Source organism: Branchiostoma floridae, chromosome 2 (genome assembly GCF_000003815.2).
Source record: "Branchiostoma floridae strain S238N-H82 chromosome 2, Bfl_VNyyK, whole genome shotgun sequence".
Classification (NCBI taxonomy): domain Eukaryota; kingdom Metazoa; phylum Chordata; class Leptocardii; order Amphioxiformes; family Branchiostomatidae; genus Branchiostoma; species Branchiostoma floridae.
This window is the reverse complement of record NC_049980.1, coordinates 10181449-10198199: the sequence shown is the minus strand read 5'-3', so window position 1 is coordinate 10198199 and position 16751 is coordinate 10181449. Positions and strand designations below refer to the sequence as shown.

General features: G+C 40.6%; 1 protein-coding gene across 2 annotated transcripts in view; it reads left to right on the top strand.

Annotated features, from left to right (window-relative positions):
• Window positions 1–16751, top strand: part of LOC118410612 (insulin-like peptide receptor) — a 41599-nt gene that overhangs the window by 11411 nt on the left and 13437 nt on the right. For both annotated transcript variants that reach the window (XM_035812391.1, XM_035812390.1), the window contains exons 3-9: window positions 10973–11139; window positions 11309–11471; window positions 11769–11867; window positions 14920–15064; window positions 15723–15937; window positions 16420–16546; window positions 16678–16731. In XM_035812391.1, the coding sequence (XP_035668284.1) occupies window positions 10973–11139; window positions 11309–11471; window positions 11769–11867; window positions 14920–15064; window positions 15723–15937; window positions 16420–16546; window positions 16678–16731 (970 nt within the window). The remainder of the gene's footprint in view (window positions 1–10972; window positions 11140–11308; window positions 11472–11768; window positions 11868–14919; window positions 15065–15722; window positions 15938–16419; window positions 16547–16677; window positions 16732–16751) is intronic.

Sequence of the window (16751 nt, the reverse complement as noted above, 5' to 3'; positions counted from 1 at the left end):
TGCAGCACTACCCCATGGTTGAGTGGTCAGGAAATTCTGGGAAATGGTGCTTTGTTTTTGACCCATTATTGCACTATTACCCTTTGACACAGTTCAGCCATAGGTGTTGGGGTTCTATCCAGGATAAAGGTAATAGTGAGGTGCTAAAATGACCAATCTGGGGGGAAAATATGGCACGGCAGCCTGTTTTGCTAAAAATGTACTTTCTAAAACCCTGGGTGTTTGCGACAAAAACATGGCTTAGCACCAGCTATTGTGTCCCTTTCCTGAAAAACAACTTGTTAACAGACTGGGTAGCAGCTTCCTCCTTGGCACAGCCACAATGGTGGACAAACAATGAGTGACATTTTAGGAATGCAACTGAACAGTTGATACACCTGTAAAGGAAGTGCGCGCGTGGAAAGAGCGTATATGCACTTTGGCTTATGGTGTTTTCTTGTTTTCCTCAAGTTGTCAAAAGAGGACAGGATGTTATTTTTGGGCACCAGTAGGGAAACAAAGCTGCTCAAGTTGATTGCCTATCATGAGAAGCAGTTTGTTCCAGGCTGTTTTCTTGTAAAAGCCAGGATTGTATACTGGAGTTATACTGTCAAGTTTTAGTTGATAATCCTGCTCAAGGAAGTCCATCCCAAGATAAAAATTATTTTCTAGTCTTCTTCTGCAATTGATGAACTGTCTACAGTTATTATCAATGATGATCAATTGATCAATACTCGAGTTTAATACTGACCACCAGCAAACCAGGCTTGTTATATGGATAATATATGCTGATGGGGGAAAAGTTGTTTGCCTTAGCAAACGCAGAGACATCAGGATAAGCTTATGTAGATTCGAAGAAACGAACCCTTTGACTTTCATCTTTTACAAGTTGAACCTGGCCAGTAAAAACTGCAGATGCAGATTTTGGACGTCAGCCACATCCACCCCTGTGGTCCCCCAGCGTGCTCTACCCTTCTCTCTCTTCTTTCACTGGCAGGGATTTTACACAGCAGAATTTAGGGGCATATGGACTTTATGTAGCATGGCCAAACTTCAAAGCACAGATGGCCCTAAATATAAGCAGGGTCTTCTTGTATGTGATAGGACAACAACCTTGGGGGTGCTGCTTCCCAGAATCCTCTGGGAAACATGTACTCCGCCCACTTTTGCCTGCCCAGTCAGTGACCGCTGGCTGACCTCTGGGCTGAACTTTTTGAACCAAGAAGTAAAGTTGGCCAAATGGGGCTATAAACTTGACTTATGGGTGGGGGTGGGGCTGGCGATCCCACCCTAAACAAAGATCCTCTGTCCAGCCGGCTCGTTAAAGCGTTTGTAGAACATTGCTGTTTACAGCTCTCCCACATTCTTCCGAACTTTGCTCTCCCAATCTGACAAAACAACACCACGGAACTTCTGTCATCACATCAATTGCCTCACCCCCCCTCTAGTAAACAACAGCAAGCACTTACTTCAAAGCAGCACAAATAGAGGGCATCATCTTCCAGTTTGCAGGGACTACAGGAATGTCCCATAAAAACCCAGTAGGAATCTGGCCGCACAAACTGAAATGATAAAAATTCCAGAAAAGAGGCAATGAAAACAACGTAAAACACCCGCATGTGGGCCCATGTAATTGAATGGAGAGGAGAACTGTAGGGGGGTGGGGTGCCTGTAAAGCGAAGACACTTGATAGTTGGCATTCCCTGTTAAAAGGAAGCAGTCTGCATATTCATCAACAAGTTGTGCTGGCAGGAGTGATGTCAGTTCAGCTAAAGGTCAGGCTCATCTTCTCTCCTGAATGCACCTGGGGAGATGTCATCTCCATCCTCGAGGAAGATGTTGCTCTTCTTGCTCCTTGTGTTTGCACCTGAATGTTTGTCCACAGAAGTAGTATACAGTATTGACTTTAACAGTGAGATGACACAGTGTATTGTTTTGAATGTTTTGCTTCTGAAGGCAACTGACTTCAGCAAAATATCTGAGCAGGTTCTTAGGATGGAATATGTAAGACACTATTGTTTGGTAGGTACTAATTCAAGTCATGCCAGCAATGTGGTCTGGCACTGAGCTGATGTGTAACTTGGCACAGTGGCAAATACTTGGCTGCTTGAAAGATCAGTCCGAGGAGTCCAATGAAAAGTTAGGTTTTGACTCTTTGAGGATCTGCTCTTAGCCCTATATCAGCAAGAGCAGTACTGGATATATACTGGAAATGTCTCCATTCCATTCCTCCGGTGAACTGTGAACAATTTATAGATACAAGCATACCTACAAAGTTTGGGGCAATGCTGGATGCGTTAACCTTTAACTCACTAGGTACACTTCCTAGCAGCCCATTTTGTTAGTTTTCTTAAATGTCTGGGGATAAAGAGGGTCAGGAAGGCATTTTTTATCTCCAGGTACAAGTGTGGTATGTGGAACTACGTGCTGTCCGACTTAAGACGTGTCACCTCAGATGAAAGCAACCCATCTGATCACAGAGTCAAAAGATCCCACGTGTAGTAAACAAAGCATTCTACCTAGATAATTTTCTTCTGGTGGCAACAGACCAAAAAAGAGCAAAATCCGCCAGTATTGAATATGCATCATCATCATCGGTTGACGTGCTTACACGTGAGGAATATGAAGAGGTGTATATTGAGTTGCAAGAGTAAATCAGTAGGCAGATGGCACTGTACTTAGCACTGGCCACTTATTTGCATGCTCCTCCTGAAGTGTTACTAATAGGGCAGACAGGTTGGTTTGTTGGTGGATACCATTATGGAGGATTGATTAAGTGCCAATGCACAACTGGCCTCCTTGGTGAAATTAAGACCTGCTCCCATGGGCCTCTTATGGTTTGTTTTGCTTCAGAAATCTAGGCAATATGTGGATTTAGGTCACTGTGAACATAAAAAAAAGCAATCCTGGCTCAATACTATGTGGTAGTTGTCGGAACCCTCTGCCTATTGTTGTTGGCACGCATTGCTGTATGGTTTCTATGCAGCGTTGCCACCAATATTTTCTTTTGATTTGAGGGTGTGTGTGTTTGTGTTCACCTGTGCCAATGATAACCATAAATGTGATAAATGTACCCAATGTACATGAAGACCGTATGGTTCTGAAATTTGCTCTGGATTATGTGCCAAATAATATTTCAGGGGTTTAAGCATTTTTAATAATTCCTGGACTTACTAGATTTTTTTTTTTCATTTCTGCCTCCCATTCCTCTTCATTAAGTTGATGAACAATCATTACAGTTCATGGGGGGGGGGGCTCGTATTCTGTATATTAGTATAACATTGTAGGAATATTCTTTTTAGGTGCATACCTATGATGAAGGAGTGGAGGAAAAAATATACCAAAATGATGTCGCAATTGGATTGGGTTTTATGGTGCCTCATTTATGAGTTATGTAAGAGCCTGATTGGAGATGTGTTGGCTGTCATCCAGGCTTGTCCCAAAGGGGCCTGGACTAAATTGCTGTAGGAATTTGTTAATAAGAGATAGTGAGAACAGTTCACCTAGGATACTGTTGTGCAGAGAGACCACCTGTGCTAGTGAGGTGTTGTTGACGAGGTTATTACTGTTTGGGGACATCAGAGAGGGAGCCACCAACCAGCCACAGGAGAGGCCATTCTTTGTGATTAGGGCAGACAGCAGTGCATGCTGGGAAGCCTGATTGATGACCATGTTTTTGTTTTGATGGAAATCCAGGGCTCTGCTGATGGTGCCTACATGGATGCTGGAGCCATTGCAGTGCAAGTGGAACACTTTGCATAAGAGGAATCGTGTTACTTGTACTGATGGGTCTTCAGTTTGGTTACAAGAAGACTAGCATGCAGTACTTAGAGATGAATGAAAAATAGGTAACATCTGTAGTCATTGAGTATTGATCATCAATAACCCAGCTGCAGGCTGATGTGTGCCATATGTCACCAGGTTTGTGTCACAAACACCGGGAGTGGCTCAAACAACTTCAAACCAGCAAAGCAAGAAACAAATTGCAAACTAAAAATAGCTATGGGGTATTCTCAGAAGTTGTTTTGTTATCTTTATCTGATAAGTCATCTTGTTAAAGATTTCCCCTGAATGATTTGCAATATCATCTAAATTGAAAGCATTTGAGAGCAGATCAGCTTTTTTCTAAATTTGACTTGTAAATGTTTCTAGATGAGGACTGTTTGTTCAGTATGGGTTTCCACTGCAGTATTTAAGAGTGGGGCACTAGGTCGGGAGGAAAGGTCCCAGTGTACTGTAGACACTGCAAGGGAATACTAGGGGGTATCCGAGGGTTGAGGAGGTTAACAGAGTGAAGCAGGTGTCCCTGAACTACTGTTACTCTACTCCCTTTATAGGTCAGCACTACACATACATTTACATACAACACAGGGCAGTGTCATCTAGACTGTGTAGAGGAGAGGGCATAGATATGAAGGAAAATCCATTTTTACATTTTAGTATTTTATGATGTTGGTTGATCACAAAATTATTACTTTTTTTCTAGGTTGCACATCTATTTTATTTAGATTTACGTAGGTCCCTTTATAAATCAACTATATTTTGGGGTGATTAAATAGATATTACACATATTATGACTTTCGTAGTCATTTTTTCAGTTGCAGAAGCAAGAGCATTTATATTGTGATATTTCCTATATACATAATTCAGCTTAGTGTTAAGGGTGAAGTCTGCCATCTCTGATTGCTTGTATCTCAGAGATCAGATATGCAAGTCTTTTTTATTAGTGTTGATGAAAATAAAGGGCAGCCAGTACAAAGCTTACTCCTCAGTTTTATGCTAAAAGACATACTCTCATACTGTCAATCAGAAGCTTATTTCAAAAAGCTGTTTTTTCTTTGTGAGAAAAGTTACTTCTATAAAATTTAATTAGCAGGCGGTCATATAGCATTCATTGATTACCCACTCCACAAGTCAGATGTGTCCAGTCATAACGCAAGGAAGGAAAATATTTGGGGAAGCAACACCAAGGAAGTGGCATGTCGATAAGAACTATTAATAGCAGTATTTTGGTGTATGAAAAGGTCCCCGTGTTATGGGTAACCATAAGCAGGGTGGTTAATTTTAGCAGCTGGGTGCTTGAGAGAGGGGCTGCCATCCGCAGTCAAGTATTTGTTTTGAGTGGATAGTGCTAACAGTATTTAAACCAAATCAAAATCCTTTTTTTAGATTTTGTATTTTTGGCATATTCCTTTTCAGGTGTCCTTATACTACCTTCATATTTGATCCAGATGTGTCTCATCTAAAAATAGGCTTACCTTTTGGCATATTGTACCTAGACCAAGTGAAGAGATGTTTATCTTTGACCGTAACTTTTATTGAAAGCAAGTAGGACACCATTTTCATGAGATCATCCATGATCCTTCTGTCTTGTCCACTCAATTTGTCACACCTGTATTTTACACAAACACAAACAAATACACACACACACACAAACACACACACACACACATAATATATATGATCCAAATATATACTATATACTAAGAAGCCTATTCTGATTTGAATACTGCATTAATGAGTGAGAAATTGATACTGTAGAAAACATTTTTTTTATACTTTGTGTGATGGTGTAACTATAAGAAGCAATGATACTGTACTTGGATGATTTGGATACTATGGATATTGGTTAATTGAAGTATATTTAGCCTTGTCTGCTTCACCTTTCTCACCTGGTTCATGTTTTCTCAGATTCCTGAATTGGAGCTGTCTGTTTCCTCACCTGCTTCTTATTTTTCTTAGATTCTTGACTTAGAGCTGCCCAATCTGTGTTACCCAGGATAGAATCTGTCAAGGACCACAGACAATTTTTATGACCAATTCAGAAAAAAACATAGCAAGTGGGCAATTAGATGGCAAGGGTCATCTCAGATCACTATGGATGAAGTATGTGTTCTGGCATGCCACACACTAACTCCAGAGATCTGCTTGTAGGAGACCCATTTCTAGGAAGGCTGGGAGGATTTCAGCTGGGAGGAAAGACAAAATTTCTGTCCCATTTATCAGGCATTTCTCACATAGTTTTGGCCAAGTCTTAATTGTTCCAGATCAGTTTGAGCCATACAATAGCAAAACTCCAGGACACAATGTAATGCTTTTGATTCAATGCACGAGATGGATTTGGGCCAATATTATGCTCAAAACTCCCTTGTGGACATGCCACAAAAAGTGTATATATACCTATGTAAATTAAAGCTTGTATTTTGAAAAGAAAAGTAGTTGATGAGTAGGTCAAGTATATCTAGCTGTTATATTATAATCAAAGTTCTGGTTATTTTGATGTACAGATTGAAATTGTAAAAATAGAACTGTTGAACTTGAAATAGAATGCACGGCTGTGAGAGGTATAGTCTTTTTGTATCTTTCTACTAATCTAGCCATGTCATTGTTTTGAGCCAGTGTACAATTGTTTATGTAACACCTAGCACAGACAGGTGTTTGTTCAGGTTGTACTATGAAAGGAGGTGACCCTTGGTCGATTGTCAACTGTGAGTCACGTGAAAGTACAGGTACCTAGGCTGTTTACAAGGTTACTGGCAAAATAAGGTACATGTTGTGTCAGTTTTTACTCTAACAGCTGGTACCTTTGTCTGCCTCCTTATACTCACTACAAACTGCACCTGTACAACAAAAATAGTACCACATCCTGCTGTGGTGTTTGTAGTATAACAGGTTGTCGGGGGTGTTGCGAGGTTAGTTTGATTACGCAAGCGCAGCACCAAGGCCACACGGGTCCTGCAACTGATAAGAAAAAGTAGTCGATGAACTCTTGTTGGCTTTAGGCTAGCATGGTGCAGTCCACGTGTGATGCAGGCAGCCGGTGTTGCCATGTGGGTTTGGTGACCCAGAACCTGTTCTTACTGGTTTAACAGTTGTCATAGAGTGGACTCTACAAATCTTAACAACCTTTCTTCTTATAGTATTTTGATTGTTGCTTCAAGAATGATTTTGTTTGATTTTGTCCAGCACAACTTCAATTCAACGTTACAACATAAAATGAGAAAAGAATTGCTCCAGATTTGTTCCCATGTAATCACAAACATAGCCTATTTTTAGTATAATTTGCTGAAACAAAATATGTATGAAGCAGGAAAAATCTAATTACAAGTGTTCTTAATTTAGCCCAATAATTTGCCATGGTATATCTCATTGAGAAGGGTCATCAAAGAAACATTGGCATACAGTTTCATTTCATAGGGAATGTCAACATAACACAAAGGAAGTGGTAAGAGAAAGGGTTTAGTTTCACACACAAAAGTTTCAAAGGTTTTTAAGGTTTAAATGATTTTTAGTACATTTGTATATTCAAATTTGTCAATTTCCAATGGAATGGTTTTTGCATCAAATTTCTAGGAATTACATGAAAAATGGAAAAAGACTATCTCTCATTTTTTCGCCCGAAGAATTTTAATGTCGTGATGTAGGGACTTGATATTTCTATCCAAATGTGGAAGCGTTTCACTTGGGTCTGTTGCGTACAGCCAAGTTGCTGTGGATTCATTGGCATGCAGATCATATCGAGTTATAGAATATGTATGGATTGAGAGGCTCAACCCTATATTGAGAAGCTCTAAGCCACTACTCGCACAAGAGGTGATATTACTGGGCCAGAGATATGGGATACACCTAGGTCTGATAGGATGTTGATATGGGGATATTTATAGGTCTGACCTAGTGAGAATTACTATCAATTTGGCCGAGGTATCAGAAGTATGTGGTGATTTCATCCACATCAATGTCTTGTTTGTTGTGTTCACAGTGTACAAATTGATTTGGCTCGTAGTTAGCCAGTTTAACATGAACTCTCTCTGAACCTTCCTTCATATAGGTCAAAATTCCTGGCCTAATTTTTTTGGATGCGACCACTTAGTAGCAACAGAGAAAGGACATTTATAAATAAGTACACCAATTGTAGAACTAGTAACAGAAATAGAGCAGTTTGGGAACTATTTAGAATATTACTTGGTCTCAAGGATAAGATGAATTAATCTAATGCTTGGATAGATAATTGAATTCATAGTCAATCATACTGATTATTTCATTCAGTTTATGCCAAAAAAAAGTTACGCAATTGGATGCACTTGGGTACTGTACACTGGGCAGTTTAATTGCCTGAAAGAAATGTGTAGGAAATTTGAGATTCTTAAGTCTAATTATGAAGAAGGGCACATTTTATCACCATGTAACTTGTTAGTTTTTACTGGTTCTCTGACCTTGATAAACCTCCTCCCTTCTATACAGGTAGGTTATGCAAGGTTGTTGTCTACAGGAGGGTCAATGCACTGGAAGTCATATGCCGCAAGGCACAGAGTCCTGTTCAATTGTCTGAAGTTGTTATGTCGTTACTGAAAGGTTGAGGTGCCCCACCTTGTGCCAGTCATCCATGAAATATCCCATAAAGTTGTTGTTGTCGAGGCAGGTGTGTGAAAGGTGCTCCCACCCATTTATTCCGACATGTGGGAGGTCGTTGTGCGCTCAGTGGTGTAAGGTATTTGGGATAGACCAAACAAGACAGTTGTAAGAATTGCGTTGACACCTTTGATATAATTTTTATGGTTTCTATCCTTGTCTGGTGTAAAATTTTCCATATTCTAAAGACAGCGAAAAATACAGACTGTTTGGCACTTATGGTCCTTCTCTTGAATGCTGTATAAACAACCGTACAGTTGAACATGGTAATCAGCAGGAAAATACAATGTTGTGATGCTTACAAAATGGCAGAGGTGTCACAATGCAGTGTGCTCCTTTCAGGTCAGCAGCTTGTTTTTGCTCAAGGAGAGCGACCACATTCCTAACATGCCACAGGCCAGGGAAGAAGGATGTCTCTCCCTTGTTTAGGCCCTGCAGTGCGTGATACTGTCATGGATTCTAACAATACCCATCACTTTGATTGGCATTGTTTGCCAGTATTCCACATACCTTCGTTCTGGAGTCATTGTTTTCGAGAGATAGACACAAGCATTTTTCTTCTTCAAATAAACTTGTTGGAAGAAGATAAACATTTTAATTGTATTTCACATAAAACAGTAAGGAGAATTGCCTGAAAATTTAAAAACATTTGTGGTGCATTCAGCTTCATCTTCATCATGATCAAGGCTATTATCAACTTTCATCGGTACGACTTCAGACTAGTCTTACCTCCTAGTCGTAACTATTCCTTGAGAACCTCCGTCCCAGACAGGAATTAGGCCCTGCCAGGGATATCCTTTGAAATGTGATGCAGAAGGTCGTAATGGGGCAGAGGAGAGGCAAATATTTGGTGGGGAATGTCTCTCCCATCATGACTTTGAGCCAAGGTGGATGGAAGGGTCAGTGCAAGACTTCTTACCAGGATCTGACTTCAATGTGTCAGGTTGATACTGTTGCAGCTCTGTCAGACAACTGATCAAAAGCATCCTGCAGTTTTCATGCGCAAGACAGGGGGTGCTCATGCAAGGGTGTTCTCAGAAGTGATATTGTAAGCTGTTTTTCCTGTTGCATGATGAGAGACATGCAGGGGGATGAGGGAAATGGGCCCACGTGTGCGTCATTGGATATTATTCCTATTCTGTATTGTTGTTGTTGAAAAACCAAACCAGGTTCTTTGGCTTGTTGTCAAAACATTGACCTTACATCCTAAAGTGATCAGAGAATCCCTTTGTACTGTCAGTTTGTCTATCACAAATGTCAAGTTTAGAAAACAATCCATGAATACCTGGATGAAGGTGAAGGTTATACATCCAGGTAATCAGAACCCAGGGTAAACGTTACTCAACCAGCTGGCAAAAATTTGAAACTGTCCTTGGCTGGACGAAAGACAGGAACTGCCTGACCGATTTCAATTTTTGTCCAGTTGCTTTAGGAACCATTACCTTACAGTCCATGAGCATTATCTAGGCAAGGCTATACCAAGCTCAAGATGAAAACTATTAAAAGCTGTTGGCATAATGAATAATTATGCATATATCATGTCAGGCACAAGGACAATAATAGTCTTTGAATATTTGTCATAACCTTCAGAAGATATGTCTAGAAAATTACTCTTCTTACAGCTATGATTAGTGATGTGCCCTCTGTGGTCTGAAGATTTGTGATTTACAGGATTGTTGAAAATGCACTTGAGTTACAGTCATAAGGAAACCTCCAATACTGTAGAGCCGCCACAAGTCACAGTCAGGGTTGTTTTTCTTTCCTCGCCACAAAAGCATTGATTTTTCCAGCTTGTTAAGGATCCTTTCCCAGCAAGGAGCTGGGTTTGACGTCATGGGAACTAGGAGAGGGTCCAAAGTTTTGTAAAGCCTTGTTATGCTCAAGCATGGATAAGCAGGAGGCAGTTTTTGTATAGTAAAGCTTGGCAGCTGGCCATGACTGATGACAAAGACTCTTGGAAGAGATGCTGTAAACAGAGAGCAAGTAGAACAGCAAGATGTCTTACACATAGGCCAAGATGTGCTGACGCTTCCTTTTTACTGCCAGAACTCGTACAAGACTTGATTCTGATGTCAAATGCAAAGGGATACTGAACAAAAGATGTGCACATACATCTAACCCATTAAGCGGCATGTACAATGTAGCAAGGGGAATTCATAATGATGTTACGGGGAAACAAATAGAAATTGTGTGCGCCAATAACAAAGGCCTAATGAGATAAAAGGTCTCCAGTCTGAGGGAGGGAAGGGTAATTTTCTCACCGTAAAGACTAATCTGGTAGTCTAAATACTTCCGTACTAATTAGGTGGAAGAGCGGTAGCACAAAAACATGCCGACTGAAAACAAGTCGGACCGGGGTACTGACGGTAGGGTGTATGCATGAGTGTCTTCCCAAAGATGCAATTTCTGATGCCCCAAATCAAGTGTATGGAGCATAACAGAATTGATAGTTCAGAGTGTTTTTTCTCAATGTATATTTCAGTGCGACATTTCCAGTATTATCACATCTTTTTCTTTAATCTAAAGCACCACAAAACTGTTGAACATCAACAATAATGATTTTTTTCTTCTTTCTTTTCTCCAGTTTGTCCAGAAAGCTGCCTTGGGAATTGTCTGGATGGATCCTCCGGCTGTTGTCATGAAAACTGTATTGGTGGGTGCGATGGTCCGACTGAAAGAGACTGTGTGGCCTGCAAGTACTTCGTCCATAATGGGGAATGTCTCATACAATGTCCACCAGATACATATCAGGTACGATAGATATTAAAAAACACACTGTAATGCTGGAAAAAAAACTGCTTTTACTGTAAATGTATTTTGTTTGTAAAATTATAGAGTACCAGAATTTTGCTTTGAGTTGAGTGAAGTGTTAAGTTATTGAAGTGAAGACAAATTCTTAATTCACTTTATCTCAATGTAGTATAAAGACCGACGGTGTATCACGGAGGACGAGTGTCCAAACACCACCAATGCGGTGTGGAAGTTGCACCATCGGAAGTGTATCCCAGAATGCCCCAGTGGGTACACCACGGACGTTAACAACCCACGATTGTGTACGGAGTGTGAGGGACAATGTCCCAAATGTAAGTATCCGACATGTACATATGTATACAGACTACTACCTGACTGTCAGTATCAGTTTCTGGCTGGTACCAGAAGAAACTTTTCATACTAATCTATGTATGCTGCAATTTGTGGAAGTATAAAATGTACATTGAGTAAGAAAATCATCAGTTTCATTGATGTCACAAGAAGTCAAGTGATCATAGCCCAGTACAGGTGGTATCATCCAGTGGTTTACTGTATTGTGGTTGTTACAGCATGTAAAGGTGGGCTGGTGTGGTATCACACAGTGGTTTACTGTATTGTGGTTGTTACAGCATGTAAAGGTGGGCTGGTGGACTCCCTGGCAGCGGCTCAGAGGTTCCGTGGATGTACCATCATTGAGGAGGAACTGAAGATAAGCATCCGTGGAGGAGGTCAGTACCTATACTGCTTGTTTGAGAAATAAAATCCCTTAGAAGAAATTGAAAGTTTTAAACTACAACAGGTCAGCAAAGTAAAATCTACAATGTTTATGACTGGCAAATGGTACTCCCTGTAGTATGTACTAGCCAAGTATGGAAGAAATGGTGAATACAGGGAGTACCATTTGCCAGTCATAAACATTCAAAACAGTCAAACATTCAAAACAGTCAAAACATGTAGTTTTCCTACTGAAGGATTTCCACCAGACATGGATGGGACTTTCAAACCTTTACCCTGTATCAAGATGCTCAGCAACGCCATGGAGAATAGTTCATCTCCAAGGTTTAAAGCCTTTCATAGATTTCTTAGGGGACCTCAAACTTCAAAAGAAGATGAATATGAATGTCACATTTAGGAATGGGCACGTGTGATATACATTTTTATACTATACCTGTATTGAATTCTACAGTGAAGATGCTTTTAGCTGCTGTGATCAGTTGTTATGCTGTAACCATGTCACCAATTTTGGGCTGTTAGTCCCACTGTCCCGCATATCAAGGAAGATGTTATGTAACTGATGTACATTAACATCACTCATGTTATGGTTCAAATGGCCTAGCATTATGCCCTTCCCTCAATCCTCACAATGCCACCGTGTGACATAAATTGTTTGCAATGTTAGCAAGACAACAAAAATAAGATGCAGAAGACAGGAAGCAATTGTGAAGGATTGTTTTAACAACAAAAAATAGAATTCGTTCTAAATGCAGTTCAGTTGCACATTAACTAATGCATCTGGTGATGATAAAGTCAGCCTAGCCTTAAGAATATGTTGCCTGGAAAAGATTTTAGTCCCTAACTCACCACAGATCAAGGATGTTTACAAAGCAAGTCAAGCTCCAGCAAGATGTTGGTGGAATTGCTGAAGAATTTTAAGTCTATTGCTGTACATTAGATTTCACCTTGAGAAAGACTGTACGTCCCAGATGCAGGTGTGAAGCTGACCAACAGGATATTTCCATGTAACGCCACATGGGTGACACCCTCGGCATGTTTAGTCTGTATTACAGGCTAGCTCTTCATGCTTTGTCCTGCCAATGTACAACTCAGCTTTGCTCATGTCTGTCACAGAAAACATCACATTGTCCAAACCTAGAGAAAACCTGGAAATAAATTGTTGTTGCTGTAATGCTATTATGGATTAACCATGCTGGTAGGTTAGTTGTTATTCCTTCAAATTTGATTCTTTTGACTTCAAACGAGGGCAGGAATTTGCGTCAGGGGGTTGAAATGTTTGCCGAAATGATGATTGTGATGCTGCCAGATCATTTGAAGGGATGGAGAGGCTGTCATGTATTGTTGGGTGGTAAATCCCTCAGCTATTTTAGAAAAATGTCACCACAGGGAGAAGTTGCAGACACCCTAAGGCCTGAGGAAGCCCTTATAAGTTCCAGCTATTTCCTGTTTTTCAACATGGAGCTTTCCATCAAGGTCGTCCTTGCCAAGGTCGTGGCCAAGTGAATCTTAAGGGGAGCAAAGGCTAACATTATTAGTTGGTACTTTGTTTCACCTCCAGTTATTCAGTTTTGTTAACATTATGCTACTATGCTGAAAATGTCATCAGTTTACAGGAAGCAAGCAACTGCCGATCGTTTTTAAAATGGCAGAAGAAACTCAGATATGTTGGCCTAAATAGGCAGCACAAACAAAAGGAGCCATAGTCATAATTGAGTGATGATTCTATAATCAGAGACAACATATAGGCAAAAAAGTGAGAACTTTATCGTTTGAGCTCTCACTGCAAACCCCTGTCCCTGTTGTTGAACTTGTTCCCCTATTTGTACAGACACCCGCAGGTTATAATCTGCCTCAGCTTTAGACTTCCTGTTTTGGTAAGTGTCAAGAAGGCAGAAACCCAAGTTTCAGACTGACCTTGCCCAAGTCAAGGACATAAACCAAGCAAGGTGTAAGTGTTTTACAAACAAGGACTACCAAGTGTCCACAAGTTCTCCAAGCAACATTCCAGATCTTGGAAGTATTCTGCTGGTGTTGAATGATAGGAGAGTAGAGAATTCTGTCATTTCTGTATTCAACTTTAAAATCTCAATGTTAAGAACAACAGAAATCTTACAAAGATGAAATAGTTTGTGAATTGTTTTATCTTTTTAAGATATTTACCACCTGTCCTCTGCAAAACTTGATGTTTTCCTGGAGCTAAGTATTTAGTTGGCTCTGTGTTTGCAAACAAGGTAAAGGTTCATCCAAGGTTGTGCTATTTTTGACAAGAACATGTCCTGGACATAAGGAATGCAGTACTCTCAATGCCAGTGAAGTGTTGTTGTTTTGCAGAATTTGCACTATAGACTGGATGTGTAGACAACAAAGATGAAGTAGTCAAATTTGGCTGCAAAGTCGAGAGAGGGGGTCTAAATAATCAATTGACATGACACAAGAGAAAATGCATGCAAATGCTGTTTGCAGGCAATGCTTTTCCTCCACAAAAGAGAAGAATATGCTTGGAAAGACTTTTCCCTCAAGCCAGAATTCCAAGAAATCTTTCCCAAGGAAAGCGGTTAAATTTGGTACAGACTTTGGCCCGAAGGATTGAGAAGACCTTGGCTAGGAATGTAGGGCTTGTTTTTGTTGGGAATTTTGTGGGAGTTCTCTGTTTCCTCTTAACCTTGTAGCTGGATCTTGAAGGACACACTGCTGCCAGTGTCTGCTGTTTATCCCAAACAAATAAACAAGACCAGCTTTCCAGATCATGTTCTGTTGTCAGAACAAGCCGAAGTCCTCTATCGGAAATAACATCCCTTCCTCTGCTTTGTGGACTGTAGAGGAGCTTGTGGGTGCCTACATGGGTGTTGAATTTTGCATTTATAAGGACCCCTCACCTGTTTTTTGCTCCTTTGCTTTATCACTCACCTTGATTTAGTACTACTGAATGATGAACTTTGCTGTATCATATTCTAAGCCTTTCAGTGAAATGGGCAATGGTCATTCATGTTAGTGGAAAGTCTAGTGTGATATGCTGACAATAGTGTTCCTGGAATGTTTCTGTAGACAACATCATCACTGAGCTGGAGGAAAACCTGGGTCTGATTGAGGAGGTCGGACACTACGTTGCCATCGTGCGCTCGTACGCTCTGGTAACGCTGGACTTCCTACGCAGTCTGAAGAGAATCCGAGGGATACAGAAGGAGAATGGGTAAGTAGAACCCATAACCGCACCAATTTGTACCAAAACTGATAATTCGAAGTTCTGATCACATACTTACCCATTGTTGAACAGTAACCTTCTTGGACAGGCAGTTAAAACTATAAAGGTTAGTCTTTTGATGTGTTTATGTAAGAAAGAAAAAAGTTGGCAGGAAGGCAGTGTACCGGTACATGTATTTACGATGATCCTGTGGAATATTAGCGAAGAGTCTCTGATGCATCTGAAAAACAGCAGGCTTTAAAAACATCCCAGGGTGGTTCCGTCTGGTAGTGATGACATAAACTGTGAAGTGCAAAGTTTCAGGTACCTGCTGAGATGCTCGTCAGATACAGATGTGCGGTTTATGATTCAGAAAGCTGCCCTGATGGAGTTCCAAATTCATTGAAGGAAAGTGAACATCTCTAAGAAAACAGATTTTAACTACTAGTTTCCAGCAAGCCAATACCAGGAGAAGGCTGAAAGATAGACATCTATGAAACATTTTTAACTCTCATTTCTAAAGTTTAGCATAACAGTTTTTTCTTACATAAGAGTTGAAGGCAATAAGAAAATTATTCCTAACTCTATAGTGTTTTGAAGGATCAACCCTACATAAGATGACTGACAACATCTCTGATTTTTGTGTGTTTTGCCTTGTCATCTATAGTTATGCTTTCTACGTGTTGGATAATCGGAACCTGGAGAAGTTGTTTGAGTGGGATCGGACAGACTTGACGATCGATGAAGGGAAGCTGTTCTTCCACTTCAACCCAAAACTGTGCCGGCATGTCATCCTCACAATGGTGGAGAAAGTGGGACTTCCCCCAGATACTATAACCGACACTGACATCTCCACATTGACCAATGGGGACCAGGCACAATGTAAGTGTATCATGCAGTGACATTTTTATGATTAGAAAATTTCTTGGCAGCCTATACTAAAGCCCAGTCACATGTAGCTGATCATGACTTCTCGACCCTCTCCAGACCATGGTTCGGGTGTTATTTGGGAATAGGGTCATCTGTGATTGGAGGTTAATCGGCAGGGTTGCCTACTACTCTTTAAAAGTGGTGTGTGCTGGCAGACTACAAATCAAACTCTGAAAACTGGACCAAACTGGATCTAGAACAGGATGAATTCTAGGCTACTCCCTACCCAGCAATGACCTTGGTTGGGAAGTGGACAAGTTGTATAAAGGTCCTGAATGCGTGGCAGGGGTTTAATCAGTGTAGTTACAACCCAGTTAGTCAATCAGGCTGGATGAGTAATGTGTCATTTCTGACTTTAATTTCAACAATGACTGTAATTGTAAATGTTCTCCTCAAGAATGATTCTGATGTCTTACTGACATGAACACCTACAGGCTCCTTCAGCAGACTTGAGATCGAGGAAATCAACACCAGAAAGGACATGATCATTCTGAGGTGGAGCGAGTTCACACCACCTGACCCTCGAGATTTACTCAGCTACACGGTGTCTTACAGAGAGACGTAAGACTTTCATCCGTTCCTTAGTGATAATACATTGTGCATTTACAGAGTTGGCTCACTGACTTTGGTCATTGCAGTGTTTGCTCCTTGCTTTGTCTCAGAAATTTTCTTATTTGTCTTTACATTTTCAGAGAGGAGCAGGGTATAGATGAGTATGACGGTCAGGATGCTTGTGGTAACACCGAGTGAGTACAATTGTTTTTAT